This window comes from Planococcus citri, chromosome 4, assembly GCF_950023065.1.
Source record: "Planococcus citri chromosome 4, ihPlaCitr1.1, whole genome shotgun sequence".
Taxonomy (NCBI): domain Eukaryota; kingdom Metazoa; phylum Arthropoda; class Insecta; order Hemiptera; family Pseudococcidae; genus Planococcus; species Planococcus citri.
The window spans coordinates 53408845-53426557 of record NC_088680.1 but is presented as its reverse complement, the minus strand read 5'-3'; the positions used below and the strand labels follow the sequence as shown (position 1 = coordinate 53426557).

Sequence of the window (17713 nt, the reverse complement as noted above, 5' to 3'; positions counted from 1 at the left end):
AAATAGCCACGTGGATTATTATTGGTATTGATTGTTTGTTATGTGCCCCGTGGAAGTGTATTACTCACCTGGTTTTGGATTGAATTGCTGATAAGATATTTTGTACCCTTGTAGTACACCATTCCAATGCTGCGGTGGTGGTTTATCCCATCTGACTCTGAGACTTTCTGAAGACGATGCTGTACAATGGACATTTTGAGGAGCACTTGTTGGAGCTAAACAATTGAGATATGTTTTTAAATTTCAAGTTCCAGCTCATTGAGTGGCAAGTTTTTGGAAAAAAATTGTGCCTACTTGATTCCAAAGTGGTAACTGTGAGAGATGGAGATGATGGTCCTTCACCTATTTGATTAAATGCCTTGATACTAATATCATAGGTCGTATATGGTCTCAAATTGTATATGGTTACTCTGTTTGCATCAACATTACGAATCGTCCTGCTTCTGGGATTAGAATTACGATTATTTTCCATGAAGAATATTCTATAACCTAAAAGTTCTCCATTCCAAAACTCAGGTGAAAGAACCTAATGGGAGTTTAACGATTAGTGTTTTGAGCTGGTTTTATGAATGTTCGATTTCATTTTAGTAAAGTTACCTTCCATCTCAGGATAATCGTATCAGTGGTAACTTTTTCTATGGAAATATCTGTTGGATGACCGCTTGGTGCTGAAAAATTAAAAAAGTGGGTGATATAGAAATATTGCTATGTTGGAAGGAGGGAGATCGTTCATCAGAATTCTGAACTCACCTTCTTGGGTCGTCTTTCCAGTAATTTCTATGCTGGCTTTACTTTTTCCCACTTCATTTACAGCAATCACTCTAACAAGGTAGACTGTATTTGGTGTGAGTGTCTCGACCAAATTGACTTGAGCTGCACTTTGGGTTGTAATATTACTCCAGGTAGTCTCGTGTAATGATCGATATTGGATTATGTAGTTAACGTTATCGTTCGAAGTTGATGCCCATTTTACTTTCAACCATCGACTTCCTGCTTCGATTACTTCGACGTTTTGAGGGGATTCTGGAGGCTCTGAGGAAAATAGTTTTTTGATTGATAATAATTTATGCGATCTAAAGTATACATATTATTTTGTTAGTGGAGTTGGTTGAATTTTCCAGAGTGGGTAGGTGGAGGAAAAATATGTTGGGGCTGGGGGAACAAGACTTTCAACTGGCTTCAACCATTATAATAAACATTTGTGATATTTTTATAGTCAATTCAAATTGTCTTTGATATTTTAAATACCGTAAACTGGGGTAACATTGAAATCGCGGGGTAACATTGAAGGGTGCGGTTTTTCATCATATTATGCTCCATGGCGGTGGAACTATGAAGTATGGAACAATTCTGACACCGGAAATGGATAGAGTACACTTTGGCGATTATTTTTCCTATGTTATCATTTTCAACTAGTGGTTCCAACACCAGTGAAAAAGCAAGCAAAAAAAAGTGCTGTTTTCATCAATTTTAATTAACATGAAAAGCTTGGTGTCTGGAATTTTGAATTTTCAAAGAACGAGTCAAGTGACATTATAGATGTGTTGGTACATTTCCCGACTATAAATTAGCGCATTTGTTCATGTGCCAAAGTTGTTCCCTGAGGAGTAAAAAAATAATATTCAAACTGGGGTAACTTTGAAGTCTATAAAAAAATCATGAAATTTTGGTAAAATTGGACAAAAATGCATGAAAATGCTTGTAAACTTGTTAAAAACTATGTGAAAACTTGAAAAACAGCTCTGAAATCATTAAAAAAATCATAAAATTTGGTCAAATTGGCCAAAATGCATGAAAAACGCCTGAAAACTAGAAAAATTCCAAATTATCATTTTGGAGCACTCTTTCATAAATTCAATTGTGAATATGGATCATTTTGTAAGTGCTTGACGCGTATAAAGTGACCAAAAAGTGAATACTCATGTTTTTGATAATTTTTGACCTTGATTGAAGCACATTTCAAGAGGTCTTCAAAGTTACCCCAAACGCTGGGTAACTTTGAAGGGCACTTCTTTTGGCTCTTGCGCTTGACAGGAAAAAGGTAGGCAACTTCTGTAACCGCCAAAACGTAGTGCTGACATAGCTTTATCAAAAGCACCACACACATTTCCCCTACCTCCGCCATTTATACCTCTAAACATAAAAAATACTGAAAAATCCTTCAATGTTACCCCAGTTTACGGTAGCCTTTTTAGAGATTTGATGATTTTTTTTTTTTCAAGTTAAAAATTATCAATACCTACTTTTTTTCAAGCGGTGTTTTTAGATAGTCTTTTTAGAGATGTATGTTTTTTCCCCTTCTAATTCAAAATTACTTATCAATATTATTTTGAGGGGTTGTACCTCTACCTACATGTTGCTAGAATTTATTTTAGAAGTAGGTACCTTTGACGCTCAGATGAATAATCATGTAATCTTGTCCAAATCTATTCGTAGCTGTACATCTGTATACCCCAGCGTGTCTTCTAGTCAGATAATCCAAATGTAATTCTGATATCACACTGTTCGGAGTTTGCTTCGTATACACAGCCATATTTGGCGAAGAATTCCAAGTTATCCCAATTGGAAGCTCACCTTCTGCTTCGCAAGTCAATACAACACTACGTCCGGCAATTTCACTCTGATTTAAATTTTTTATTCGGAAATGAGCTGGAACTGATTAAAAATAATATTCCAAAGTTACATTTCAATGAAATTAATAAAATTGGTTTTATTTGAGGGAAATTCTTACTATTGACTTTTAAAAATATTGTCTTTGAAATAGGTGCTCCAATATCATTGTCAGCTCGACAATCGTAATACCCTTCGTGTTGTCTTTCAGCATTTCTTATTACAATGCTACCATTTGAATGGACTGTTAAACGTGTGTTTGACTCCAAAGTTGTAAAATCGCCTTTCTTTTCTGAAAAAATAATTCCACTAATTAATTATAACATTGTTGTGGGTGAAAAAAGACTTCATTAATTCGTTCATACCTTTTGATTTAGTCCAAAGGATACGTGGAGTAGGAAACCCACTTGCTTGACAGTTTATTACAACAGAATGATGGTACAAAACTGTAGTGTCTTGTGGCTCGATGGACCAAATAGGAGATGCTGGAACGATATAAAATTATCTTGATTATTTTAGAAACACGATTCTCATTTTACTTCAAATTCCAATCTTGGTGTTACCTACCTTTAACAATAAGCCTAACAGTATAATTAGCTGTGGCTGCTGGATTCGTCGCTATACAAGTGTATTGGCCTGTATGTCGAGCAGCTAAATTATTCAGTCTCAGCGTACTAATCATATCTGTGACATGTTCATGAGTATCAGGATCATGAGGCAGGGGTTTGCCATCTTTTCTCCACGCAAACGTGATCGGAGAATCGCCAGAGGTCACTGAACATACCAAATTCGTTTTTCCTCCTTCTTTTAAATTATTCGAGGGATGAAATGGCATGATTTCTGGAGGAGCTGCGCACAAACGATCAAAATAATTAATATTTACCTATTCAAAATTGATCAAATTTTATCCCTAATCTCAACCTACCCATTATATTGAGGAATATTATCCCTGTGGCGAACATGCCTTGTTGATTGTACACATTACAAGTGTATTTCCCTTTATCTCGTTCTTCCTCCAAGTTGGTGAGCAACAACGTTCCATTATTAAATGTTTTCTTCGTTATTTGATCAGTGATAGGTTCACTTTCTGAAAACCATGTCGTTGAAGTGATTGGAAATCCAGATACGGGGCAACGAAGTTGTATGCTTGTTCCAGAAACTGCAGTCAGGTTTAATGGTGATCTTGATGTTGGAGGACCTATTGTAATTATGTTTATCGTTTCATGAAATCGGTTGAGTATTGGGTTGTCAGAATCAGTTCACCAGACTTACCATAGATGTTAAGCATAGCTGAATGTTCAACAACTCCGAGAAAATTTCTCGCTTTACAAGTGTACAGTCCTCCATGTTCTAATCGTACATTTGAGACGTTTAAATGACCAACAACGTTTCCTGAAATTGTAATAAAAAAAGTCTGTAAATAATCGAGTTCAAGATTTAGGCGATGTTTCATTGCAAAGGATTAAAATTTAATTCGTCTGAGAATTGTAATCTACGTATTTGGAATTTTAATTATGTTTCGAAATCGTATTCGGTTCTTTATATTTGAAAGAATTCCAAACAAACCGAAAAACAACCCAGATAAAGATCTCGATAGCTGTGGTAAATATGTACCTTCCATTTCATTCTAATCATATCAACGAAGATTAAAGAAAAATTTCACCGCTAAATTCGACATAGGCTGATAGGTGCTTTACTCGTATAAACGAAATTTGAAACTCATTCAACCCACCTTATCGCTAGAAACAATCGCCGAACATCGAAAAGGATTTCTAAAAGGGGCGAAAAGCTCAAAAGCTATCTAAATCACAGTTTACGAACCGTGCTGCAAAAATGATTCTACGGTTTTGCGATAGAGAGCGTTTCACTCACCCTTAGAGTCGAGAAAACTGCCGATGAAAAATCCGTCTCCGGCGTGTATCAACCCACCATCCAAGTACCAGTTGATTCTCGGCGGTGGATTGCCATTGGCTATGCATCGCAGCGATACCGGAAGTCCTGGTTGCAGCGTTTCCTCGATAAATGTGTCTTGAAATTCGGGCGAAACGTCTGCAAATTTTATGAGCCGAGTTTGATTGATGGAAATGAAAATTGGAAGGAAAAATTTAGAGGTGCTTGTGTAGATGTCACTAGTAAGCAACGGGAAACTACTAGTGGAAGCTCAAAAATAAATTCCCATGAGATACGTCATCAACGCGATAGAGGCAACACCAACATAAAGGATGTTAGCCCAAATACCCAATTCGGCATAAGGGTACGCGTTGATTTGTACGCGATACCACCACGAGCGGTTATACGACTCGATGATGATGATATATGTATACATGTAAAAACCATACATTACGAGATCCGTTTTATATAAAATCGGGCATTGCGAGATCCTGAGATCCTTTTGCCGGATCTCGCAAGTTCTTTCATATGCCATGGTACTCGCGAGATCCGGGGGACCCTGTACACCCATTTTCAGCCGGATCTCGTTTTACCTACTATGCTTATATACTTACTAGGGGGCTACGCCCCCTGGCCGCTTCGCGGCCCAACCCCCATACTCGTTCCTCGGGCTTCGCCCTCGGAACTCGCTTTTGGGGGCTGCGCCCCCAAACCCCCCTTCACTCACTCTCAGAAGAGGCTTGCCCCCAAGTACCTTTCCTTAAGAACTTGGGGTTTGAAACGCCATTGTAGAATCATTTCATTCATTTTTACACCACTTTCAACGACTTTCAGCACTCTGAACAATTTTTTTCAACCTCCAATACTTTTAATGAATTTTCAAGCATCAATTTTTAAAAATTTTAGGTACTTAAAATGGTCAGTCAGACAGACGATTTGAATTACCTTATAAAAAAATAATGGATGATAGACGCAAAAACAAAGCACCGAAGACAGACGGATTAACATTAACAATAATATCTATCTGTTGACAAATTTCACGCTTCATCGATTCGATTTCGATTTGCAAAAATCATCCTCGCATTGTAAAAATTCCGTTGTTGGAGGAGTGGGAGATTTTTATGCGCGCGCATGTCGCGTGATCCTGTCTGGAATAGCGATGCGTTGTCCGGTACATTTACGTTGGTGGTTGTGTGTACCTATGCTTGTGTGGGTGTATAAGTACACGCATCGTCTCAACGGTTTTTTGTTTTAAGATGCCATAAAAAACGATCAAAATCGCACGATCTAAGTAACTTTTTGCTAATCTGTTTTCACCATTTTACAGAGCATGAAATTTCGAACATTTCCCTCGTTGACAGTACCCATCTAGCGTTTTTAGTTTTTGAGATAATTTAATTCAAAATTGTGTAACTGAAATTCGAAATTTGAATTCAAAATAGCTCAAAAACTAAAAACCCCAGAGGGGTAATGTAATCGAGGGAAATGTTCAGTATTTAATCCTCTTCAAAATGAGATATTAACCGCCTTTCTAGCTTTTTTCGTTCTTGATAAATTTGAGAATAATTGAAAAAACGGCAAAAACAGCCCATTTCAACTCAAAATTTGGGCCCTTTAATTCCAAAAATTTTGCCCTCGCGTATTTTTCCTATATTCTGGAGAAGTTAAGCTGTCGATTAAAAAAAAAATTAGCTCTCTAGGTGCCATAGATCGGGCTGGGAATTTTTCGGGTATTTATTTTTCTTGCAGCTTTATAGTATAGATATACAATTTTTGAAAATAGATAAACGACGCATCTTGCGAGATCCACCCCCAAATCACGTTCGGGCCGTTAGTGGATCTCGGTTTATGCGGATCGCGAAATTGATGGCGGCAATGCATAGAAAGGCACTGATTACACACTGGAACGTGCGTTCGAACGAAGTTGTAGGGTTATTATTTGAGTTTTTAGCATTTTTCGAAATTTTTTGGGGTGGATCTCGTAATGCCTGTGTATATGTCGGATCTCGCAATGTACTCTAAGACAGTATATATATATTTTTTTTAAATTTAAATTACCTCCAAGTATCAGTTCAGCTGCTGCTTGAGCTGTTTCTTCGTGGTTTTGAGCGAAGCATTGGTACATTCCACTATCATTGCGTCCCACACTTTTTAAAGTCAACGTTTCACCTTTGTTTTTGATTTCGATATTGTGACTGTCGTATAACCGATCCCCATCTTTTAACCAGTATATCGTTGTATCTCCTATGCCTCCTTGGACTGAGCAATTGAATGTCGCTTGAGAGGCTGAATCGACTACCTTGAAACATAAAAATAGATCTGAATTTTCAACTACCTACATATGTACAATGAAATTTTGAGATTTTTATGCGAAACTATACCAATTTCTGTGAGGCTTATCTCAAGACTGAATGATTTTGGAGCAAATCTGTTTGCAAGATTTTCAAAAGAATAAATGAAAATTCACGAATCAGTGATTTAAATTTAAAAAGCTCGAAATTGTTCAAGTTTTTCATGTTAGTACACCAGTCGAAAGCTGTTATTTCAAAATTGAAAAAATGGCAGGGAATACACGATCTTATCTTCTTTGTGACAAATTATTATTCGATGTGACCCTCGCCCCTTCCCGAATGACTCAAAGACCCTCAATTTTTTAATCCCCAGAGGAACCCATTTTTAAAAAATTAAAAAAGTGGGAGCTGGGCAAACACAAATTGGTTTGTCTGATGAACTCGTTGAAAATTTTCTAGACCAATTGTTTAAAATTCGTTTAAATTTACAATTTTTTTAATCCAATTTTTTGTGTACTTTATCGATATTTTATTTGTTAGAATTTCCCCGAAATTTCCAACCTCTTCGCCTCTTCGTAAAAAAAGAAAATAAAATCGAATAAAAATTTTAATATCTTTTCAAAAAAAAAAAAGTTAAAATTTACAAATGTTGTTGCATTTTATTTTTTGTCAGTGAATTTTACGAGCAAAATTGCGCTATCTTTAAATCTAAAAAAATAGCTCTGGTCATTCTATTCCAATTTTTGAAATCTGGATTTTGATTGTTTTAAAATCCATCAACTTTTCTCGACATCTTTAAAAGTCAATCAGTCAACCTGGATCATTCTTGAAAATGTAAAAATTTCAAAGTTTTTTTTACTAAAATTGCTTCGAATGTTGAGTTTGGTGAACTATACGGAGGTGCCCGGAATCATATTTTTACTCCCTCTTCATTTCTCCCTCCTAGCAGCCAATACACTGTCATCAGGTCATTTCATTTTAGTCTCCTGAAACATTTAATTTTTGGACTACTATGTTTTTTTTGTTTTTTTTTTAATGAACTTGTGAACCCTTTAGTGTAACGATTGTTACTTACCAAGAAATGCATTTTGTTCAAAGTTCGGAAAATTCTACTTAAAAAGCTTAAAATTCAATGTTTTTCATTTTTTTTAATTAAGAAAAAAACTTTGCTTGCCTTGACTAAATTCTTGTTTTGTCCCATCTTCAACTTCTCTTTTTTTGCCATTAGGTACATTTACCCAAATTTAATTTTTTGGAAAAATATCCATTTATTTGAAAAATAATCGGTACGTAAAAAATATAAAAATCTTCAACTAGAGTGGTTGGAACCGGCAATGATTTTTCGCATGACAAAACTGAATCAAAAGAGCATTCAAAAATGAAAAATTTACATCATCAAAAGCAATAAATAAAGTACCTATATGAAAAAAAATCAAGCAAAATTTTTGGTGCCCAATTAAATTTTTAGATTTTTGGTAAATGAAAATCAGGGGGCCAAAAACCCCCCAAAAAACAGAATTTCTTAAAATTGACCTAGAAAGCTGAAACTTGGTGTGAAATTTATTCTCGAACCCTTCAAAATCGATTAGAAACGGTTTCAAAATCATGAGATGAATCGAATTTTAGCTTTCTAATTTTGCTAGGCAATTTTTTTGTTGGAAATTTCAACATTCAGAAATTTACTGGAAGCTCCAGAATTGTTCAAACGGTCCGAAACCGTTTCTAATCAATTTGAGGGATCAAAAACAGGTCACATGCAAAAGGGACTCCCCCTATAAGATGGGTGAAACGGCCTTTGATCCAAAATGGATCGAAAGTGGTCCAAAAAGTCACCCTTGATGTAAAAACTCTCCATACAAATTTTTGACCACCCACCCCCTCCCCTTTTGGAGAAACTGCCCCCTAAACACCAAAAATTCAAAGATTTATTTCTCGGAGGGGGGTTGACGAAAAATGTTGAAATTTTTACAGATTGTGTACATCATGTAGGGGTACACACAGTAATTTTTTGAAAAAGTTCAGCAATGGCACCACCCCCCAAAATTTTTTTCTACCCCCCTTCAAAGTATTCAACCCCCTGAAAAACTAAGAAAATGGTGGGGGGAAATTTCAAAAAATTACTGTGTGTACCCCTACATGATGTACACAATCTGTAAAAATTTCAACATTTTTCGTCAACCCCCCTCCGAGAAATAAATCTTTGAATTTTTGATGTTTAGGGGGCAGTTTCTCCAAAAGGGGAGGGGGTGGGTGGTCAAAAATTTGTATGGAGAGTTTTTACATCAAGGGTGACTTTTTGGACCCTTTCGATCCATTTTGGATCAAAGGCCGTTTCACCCATCTTATAGGGGGAGTCCCTTTCAGCTTTCTTGGTCAACTTGGCAAAATTTTGATTTTTTGTACATATTTTTGCGCCACATTTGATTTTCAAAAATTTAGGTACCATTGATTGAGAAAATTTAAATTTTAAACATTCACAATTTTTTCAGAATTTCGTGTCTTTTTCCAGTTAGAAATTTGCAGATTTTTCAAACATTCTAAGTAGATACTCGTTATTCGATGCTGTTTCCGGTTCCAGATTTTAAACACATAATATAAATGAATATTATCGAAATTTCCAATGAGGTGTTTGTGACGCAAAAAACGAACTTCTTAAAGTGGAATTGTCGTTTTTTCGAAATGTCCAATTGCTTTCAAGTAGGTAGGTTTGCAGTTTTTAATTTCTTACGTTTTCTTTGAAAATTTGAAAGATTGCGTTTTCATGTTCCTAGGTGCTTTTTTGATCCTGGAGAAAGAAAAATTTTAAATGACCTGCAAGTTTGTGTTTTCATATGATCAAAAAAATCAAACCAGAAAAAATACTTCATGTTACGAGTATACTTCCTCATTTTTTTTCATGACTTGGAGCGTTGAAATTTTTAATTCCACCCCCTCTCCTATATTGCACATCCAATTAAATTTTTACATAACATTCCTTGATACCATATTGTGATACTTTTTCCATTTCGATGCAAATCACTTCGAAAATTATATGCTAAAAATTTCCCTTCATATTCCCATCGTCATTAATCCTTACCTGTTTTTGCGGTCTGATGAAAGCGATCAAAGGCGAATGAACGGTCAATTTCATTTCCCTCTTATCTTCTCCCATATTATTGCTGGCCATGCAAACGTACAGCGAGCTATCACTACTCTGCACTCTGGGAAATTGTAACACAGATAATTGTGGCCTGATATACACAGCAGCTCCGCTCCTAATCTCTTGCAGTGATCCGGCTACTTCATGATACCACCTGAGAATTAAATCAGAATTAGTTTTCATATAATAATGACTCCAATTTACGATTGTGTTTTTTTCCACTCTCAGCTTTGCGAAATAGCTGGTATAAAAAATTAAACGTTAATAAAAACAAATTTTCTACCAAGTTATACTTCTTTCACGCGCGAAAATCGCCGCTCGACGTTTTTTGCCTTTTAATTACTTTTTTTTCGCCCTCTTTTTGCTCGGCGAATATGAAAGAAATCTTTATAATTCCGCTATTCAAAAGTTTATTACGAGAAGCGAAGACACACGAGAAAAAAAAATCCAAAAAGGCGGAGTTTTCACTTTTACAACTTTGGTAATTTCTAAAAACTTCTTTTTATTTAGCAGTTACGAAGTTGAATTTAATTAAATTAGTTGGGGTCCGTTGAAAAAGTTTTCATAAAGTTGATTTTTTGCCGACCGCCCACAATGCGTTAAGATTTTACGGTGTATATTTTGTTTAACAGTCGAGTGGTTATTTGTGTGATGAACGGTTTACCTATAAGTCGGCGGAGGATACGCTTGAGCTACGCAGATTAAATCGACCGAATCACCGGCATGGGCTTGGACGTTGGACGAACTATATTCTATTTTTGGTATCACGACGTTCTCGGATTCTGTGAAAAGATAATGGACGGATTACATAAGCTGCCTACGAGTGAAGTTTCGGAATTCCTCGTGTTGTGGTTTTCGACAACCCTGTGTAACATTTACCTGAGACAATTATATGGCCTGGTTGGCTAAAGTAACGTTCGTCTGTTAACTTGTTGGTTAATTGACAATAGAATCGCACTCTGGAATCGTCACCGGTGACGTCTCTAATGTGTAACTCCCCCGTATTCGTTTGAACGTATCTGCCTCCTGGGGTAATTATACTTCTGCCTTCTTGAGGGTCATCTTTTAGCCAATTTATGCCGAATAGATTCAGACGTATTGAAGGCGGCGTTGAACATCTCAACATCGCAACGTTTCCTTTTACTACGTAAACATTGGAAACTTGCACGTCGACTGTGTAAAGTATATCTGCAAAATTGCCAATTGTTTTTTAAAACGTGTTTCGAGGTTTACCAAAGTTTACAAGTACATATAAGTTTTTATTATTGATTTAATATACGATGACTCTTGTACATATAAAAATGCGAACCAATGGAGAATGCAAGATTAAGTTTTATTTAGATTTTGTTTTACTTTTTGCCTTTTATTATTCGTCGTGTCGCTTATTACGAAGAGTAAGGATTCCATTTTTATACGCTAAATTTATTTACCGAGTTAAAAATACCGAAAATATTTTCAACTTTTACGATAACGTTTGAAATATTCAATCAATTTCTTTGTAAACTATACGCGAGCAACTAATATACTATTCATTCGATTTCTTAAATAAACATCGAATATTTTTCAAACAAATTTCGAATAACTTCTATTGCTTTCTTGAATATTTTATCAATAGACTGAAAATTATTTTTTAAAGATTTATTACGACACGGTTGCGTTTTAAAATAGTTTCATCGTTTGCAGAAATTAGAAAAATTCTGAATTGGTGGAGTAAAATATAGATGTAATTTTTTGAAAAATGATTTCTCGCAGAAATATTGATGTTTTAGGTGAAATATAGGTACTTGTTAATTCATGTGACTTCGACCTACCCCTTCTATAAAATATATATATATATATATATGGAACTTGCTTACTATCCGAGACCCGGTACATCGTACTGACGATCCGAGGCCCGCGTCTTTGACACTTAGAAAAATTTTAAAGAGTGCCTGATAAATTCGTTCGCGCATGCGCCTTGCTAGCAGCTATCAAGCCTGGTCTAGAGCCGTTGGTACGATCTCCAAGGAGTGATTTATACAGGAATGACGCGAGTATGAAGTTTCTGTGTGGGGTGAAGTAAGGTAAGCTGTATATACTGTAGGTATGATACCTACTTTGTGAGTCCCAGACAAAAATTTGTCTATAGCATCCCTGAAGTGTGTACATCATGAAAATATAGTTTTTAATAGGAAAACGTTCCGAGACCCGCTAACGGGCCTCGGAACGTCGCGTCGGGCCTCGGATAGTCGATGTCACTTCCAGAAACGGGCCTGTATAAGCTGTAGCAAGCCTGTATAGTAGACTTCCGATTATCCGACCTCCGATTATCCGAACAGCCGTATTATCCGAACGAAAAAAAATTCTCCCTATTATCCGATTTTTTGATTATCCGAACAAAATCCGTATTATCCGGACAAACATACACAAATTATTTACGAGTACATGGTCAAAAATTTTGGTAATCTTTGTTTTTGGTTTGTTTTTCTCTATTTTGTGAAGAAATGAAATTTGTCCTTTGCACTTTTTATAAAAAAATACAAAAATTCACCATTATCATCAAAAAAACAGTCACTTTTCCACCGAAATTCAACCAAAAAAATATTAATCAGTATTATCCGGATTTTCAATTATCCGGACAACGCAATTCCCCAATTAGTTCGGATAATCGGAAGTCTACTGTATATATATTTTACTGACTTTCAACACGTATTACTTATAACCAAAAAGTACAAATACAAATTCACCAAAATGTAAAATTTTCAATTCAACTTGAATGTCATTAATTCATATGTAATAAAAATAGTTTTAAATGACATAAGAGATCTTCAAAAAATAATTGAAAAAATGATTCAAATAAGCAGCAAAAATTCTTTAGAAATGAGAAGAATTTCCCTATTGACAATTTCAAGTGGCAGAATGCTAGCAACAGTGCTAGCATGACCATGCTAGCATATTTCCAGCATATGCTGGCATACAATTGGCATAATTCTAGCAGGGGAGTAGCATTATGCTAGCGTCAGCTTGCTAGCAGATATGCTAGTGCAGGTGTTCAAAATGGTGCTACTGGTGCTAGCATGATCTTGCTAGCTTTTTGCTAGCATATGCTAGCATGTGTATAATATGTATAATGCTAGAAGTGCATTAATTTCCTTATAATTGCCCTACAATGCTAGTTTAGAACTAGCATTGCACTAGCATCTTGTGCTATTATACACTGAGTGATTAGTTTGCCAACTTCACTCTTCTTAATTTAAACAGGAAACTGTATTGAGCTTATATTCACATTGACTACATACTTCATCTAAGAGAAGTTAAGTGTATCATGATAGAGAACAACGCTAGCAATTTGCTAGCATTATGCTAGCACTTGACTGCTAGCACCTGGATAAGAATGTCTTCCAACAAAAATCCAGCACCATGCTAGTACTTTGACTGCTAGCTTTACCAAGGTTAGAATAGCGCTAGCAGTAGACTAGTGCAAGTTTACCTGTGATTGTATTTCTAGCATGTAACTAGCAGATTGCTAGCATGCCTTTTGCTAGTTCACCTCATGTTAGCACCATTACAGGGTGCTAGCAATGCACTAGCAATATGCTAGTAGTGACTGCTAGCTTTACTCGGTGGTTATGCTGCTAGCATGTAACCAGCAAATTGCTGGCCTGTCTTTTGCTAGTTCACCGCATGCTAACATCATACCAGTTCTATGCTAGGATGAATTTTCCAATAAAATGTCTGCTGGCAAAGTGCTAAGTGCTAACACCATTCTAACTGGTAATCTGCTAGTTGATTTCATGCTAGCACCGTGCTAGTATTCTGCTACTAATGCTAGCATTCTGCTAGTAAAATTGTTGATAAGATAATTATTCTGCTAGGATTAACTAGTGCATGGCTAGTGTACTTTTTACTAGCTCATATCATGCTAGCAACACGGTAGCTTTATGCTAGGAGAAACTGCCAGCATTGCTCGGTAATTATGATGCTAAGATATAACTAGCATATCCCTAGCATACATTTTGCTAGATAATCTCACATTAGCAATATGATAGCATCATGCTAGCAGGGACAACTGGCATTACTAGGTAATTATGAGGCAAGGGTTTGACTAGCACATTGCTCGCATACATTTTGCTAGCTCACCCCATGCTAGCGATATGATAGCATCATGCTAGTATGAACTGCTAGCATCACTTGGTAATTAAGGGGCAAGAGTTAAACTAGCATATTGCTAGCATGCATTGTGCTAGCTCATCTCATACTAGATATATGACAGCAGTTTGCTAGCGGGAAATGCTAGCTTCATTCGGTAGTTATGTTGCTAGCATGTAGCTAGCTCATTGCTAACATACTTCTTGCTAGTTTGTATCGTGCTAGTAATAAGCTGGCATTTTGCTAGCATGTTATGCTGGTTCATTTCATGCTAGCATAACGCTAGTATCATGCTAGTTTCCTGCTACTCATGCTAGGTGGGTGCTACTAATGCTAGCATTCTGCTAGTAAAATTGTCAATAGGGTTCTTCCAGTTTTAAAAGAAAAATCTAAAATATCAATTTCAATTTCAAATGAAATGAAATAGGTATAAATACGTGGGACAGCATGAATTTGCTCAAATTGTAATTCAAGTTGTTTAAAATATTTATCATAATATGTAATTCTTCATAAATCCCAAAAACGTTTACATTTTTCACAATTTTTACAAATTTTAATGAAAATGGTTATTCTTAGGCAGGCCTTTTTTTGTATTTCCTTTCTTGAAGAACGCAAAATTGAAGTTGCAAGTCCCTAATTTTCATATCCCCCCTGCCACTGTGCTTTGAAAAAAAATCAAGCCGGATAAGATAGGTATTCATTACGTCATTTTGAATTTTTTTGAAATGAAAAATTTTGATCACTTTTTTTTGCTCTTCAGGTAGCCCTAATAATGTTTTCATAATTCAAACATTTCAATGTGGCAACCTTGATAGATTTTGTACCTATGTATATTGTATTTGAATAATTTTGATGAAAAAATAATCCAAAATGTTTTGAAAAAGTTACCCATTTATTTATTGTTTTCAAATTCTTTAATTTTTTACAAATTTTTATGCCAATTTTTCGATATTTTCGAACTTTTTTTGGGAGGGGGGGCTGCGTTTTCTCCCAAAGTAATATGGGTGAAATTCCCAGAAAATAAAATTGATACCTATGGATTTATTTGAAATTCTGCCCCTGACCTCACCTCCCTATGCCATATGCCAGTACAGCCAAAAAAACGAGGTTGGGGAGGGAGATGTTTATCCATGGGTATTAAAAGTAACATTTTTGTACCTCTCGGAATGTGTACAGGAAGAGTGAGCCTTTCAACACAATTTTTTCAGAATTTTTCATTGCAATGGTGAGAGTAAAATTGACTAAAGAAAACTTTGAACCGCTATTGCTCCAAAGTGATGGGTCGGACTCAAAAACTGTTTGTCCCAAAATGTGTATTTTTATGAGTACTTTCTTCCAACATGCCCTGAAATTCAAAATTTGTCTGCAACAGGCTCATTTTCTTTAAAAACTCTACAAAAATATGCGTTTTTTTTTTGCGAGTGGTACAAACATTTTTCGAACCGCACGAAAGACGATTGCTACAGGACCCCAAAATACCTCCTGCCAAAATTTCATGTGCTAAAATTCATTTTTTGATTTTTGGCGAATTTTTAAAAATTAAAATTTTGCCCAAAAATGTGAAAAATCAAAATTTTATCAAATTGACCTAGAGAGCTGAAATTTTGTTTATAGCCTATTTTGGACACTCTGAGTTGATTAGTGATGATTTCCAACCGATCTGGAGACTCCAGCGAATTTTCGAGTTAGGGTGAAAATGAAATTCAGCACCTCTATAGGTGAACTCGGATTCAGGTACCATCTTTGTGGGATATTCGATTGATTTAGGCACAGTTTTCAAAATCGTTTTGTACTGGTTGAAATTCAAAATTTCCTCCCTGGATTATTCATGCACAAAAAATAAAAGCACCATCATTAGATTTTTTTCGACTTCACGAATTCGATTGAAGAATGGTTTCGAAGTGATTTTTTGCATTTTTGGGCCAACTGAGCCTGTTACAGGCACATTTTGAATTTTACAGTCATAACTTTTTTTTTGGCAAGGGGGTGTGGAATTTTGGCTAGAAATTTTTTTAGAGGTGCCCTGTGATAATCCATCATAATTTCCCAAATTTGAGAACAGGAGCATTTCATCTATTTTACCTAGGAATACCCTGTCCAAAGAATGCATGGAATATTTTGAGAATTTTGTATTTAAAAAAAATGTTTTTCAACAAATGATTCTAACCTTATGACATCCGTGAGGAGAGAGTTTCAGATTTGGTTTGTCAAATTCGTGGTTTTTAGTAGGGTTATGAATTTAATGAATGATTATGGGTAAAATTTTTCGGATTTCAATTTAGCAAATTCTGATTTTAGGAAGATTGCGGTGTTTTAAAGTACACAATTTTTTTGTCAATTTAGTATTCTAAAATTTTTTATTTTATTTTGTTTTTTAAACATTAAAATTTTTTTAGAATTTTTTCATTTACATTTTTTCCTGAGAAAAGATGTGATGAGCGGATATGCCCTGACCGCCTATGCGTGGCTTAACGTAATTTCCCCTCAACGTAGTTTTATGATCTTGCCGGCCTTAGGCAAGATTATGCGAATCTTACTGTAGGCCCCGGGAAAAAATGTTTAGATAAAATTTGATCAAAAACAGGTGATCTAATTTGATCAAAAAAATGTCTCTATCAAAATAGATCAATGTTGATTAATTTTTATCAAAATTGATATAATAAGATCTATTTTGATCGAGACATTTTTTTGATCTAATTAGATCACCTGTATCAACTTTGATCAAGTTAGATCAAATATAATGCACATTTTTTTAAAATAGCCATATTTACCAGTAAAATTGCTTAAATTACTGCAAAAATGCAAGCCTCGCATAATATGAGATGTTGGTTGTAATTTTTTTTTAAAAAGTAGGGAAAAAATTTTCAAAAATTTGTGCCCTGAGGTGGGATCGATCCTACTACCTCTCACATTCCAGACTATGTCCTTAACCATTAGGCTACCCCGTTCCTTGTGAATAGAGGGACATCAGGAGTATATATTCTCCTTTGATAGGTCTGGACTTAAAAAAATTCACCTACTGCTTATCATACAAGGGCAGATTTCAACGATTTTCAAAAATTTGCCTAATTCACCAACTTCAGAAGATTTTTTTGAATGTGAATTATACATTTTTATAGATACTGAACGTGATAGTATTTTTTGGGAACAAAATAAAATGAAAATATTTTTGAAAACTGTATCAATGCATAATTATTGGGTCTGACACATTAATTGAATGCATAACCCATCCATATACTCAATACAACTTTTTTTTTCTTTTTTTCTATTTTTTTTATTCATGAAAATTAAGAGAAAAAAATGTTTTGATCAAAGATGATTAACATTGATTAAAGTCTTTATGTAGTTTGATTAAATTCGATCAATATTGATCAAAAATTTGGCATAATTTGGAAATTTTTTATCAAATTAGATCAAGTTACATCAGGTGCATGCAATAATCTGAATGTTGTTTGATCTAACTTGATAAGGTTGGTTGAAACATTTGATATAATTTGATCAAATTAGGTAACATGATTGACATAAGGATATCTCTTTTGATCTAAATTGATCAAAAAACGCTGGGAGCTTTGTATATTCCTTGATATGACCTAATCTAGGTTGGTCGAATTTCATAACATTTGATCAAGCATGATAGGGTTGGTCAAATCACTTA

The 17713-nt window shown here is 35.2% G+C and overlaps 1 protein-coding gene across 3 annotated transcripts in view; it reads right to left on the bottom strand.

Moving 5' to 3' along the window:
- The window catches only part of LOC135845519 (cell adhesion molecule Dscam1-like), a 185173-nt gene that overhangs the window by 3561 nt on the left and 163899 nt on the right, over window positions 1-17713 (bottom strand). For all 3 annotated transcript variants that reach the window (XM_065364109.1, XM_065364112.1, XM_065364113.1), the window contains exons 5-19: window positions 10810-11118; window positions 10595-10712; window positions 9868-10084; window positions 6559-6799; window positions 4483-4659; window positions 3883-4002; window positions 3536-3808; window positions 3178-3459; window positions 2976-3095; window positions 2732-2902; window positions 2386-2655; window positions 751-1032; window positions 598-668; window positions 295-526; window positions 69-215 (exon numbers count right to left, since the gene is read on the bottom strand). In XM_065364109.1, coding sequence (XP_065220181.1) covers window positions 69-215; window positions 295-526; window positions 598-668; window positions 751-1032; window positions 2386-2655; window positions 2732-2902; window positions 2976-3095; window positions 3178-3459; window positions 3536-3808; window positions 3883-4002; window positions 4483-4659; window positions 6559-6799; window positions 9868-10084; window positions 10595-10712; window positions 10810-11118 — 3030 coding nt within the window. The remainder of the gene's footprint in view (window positions 1-68; window positions 216-294; window positions 527-597; window positions 669-750; window positions 1033-2385; window positions 2656-2731; window positions 2903-2975; window positions 3096-3177; window positions 3460-3535; window positions 3809-3882; window positions 4003-4482; window positions 4660-6558; window positions 6800-9867; window positions 10085-10594; window positions 10713-10809; window positions 11119-17713) is intronic.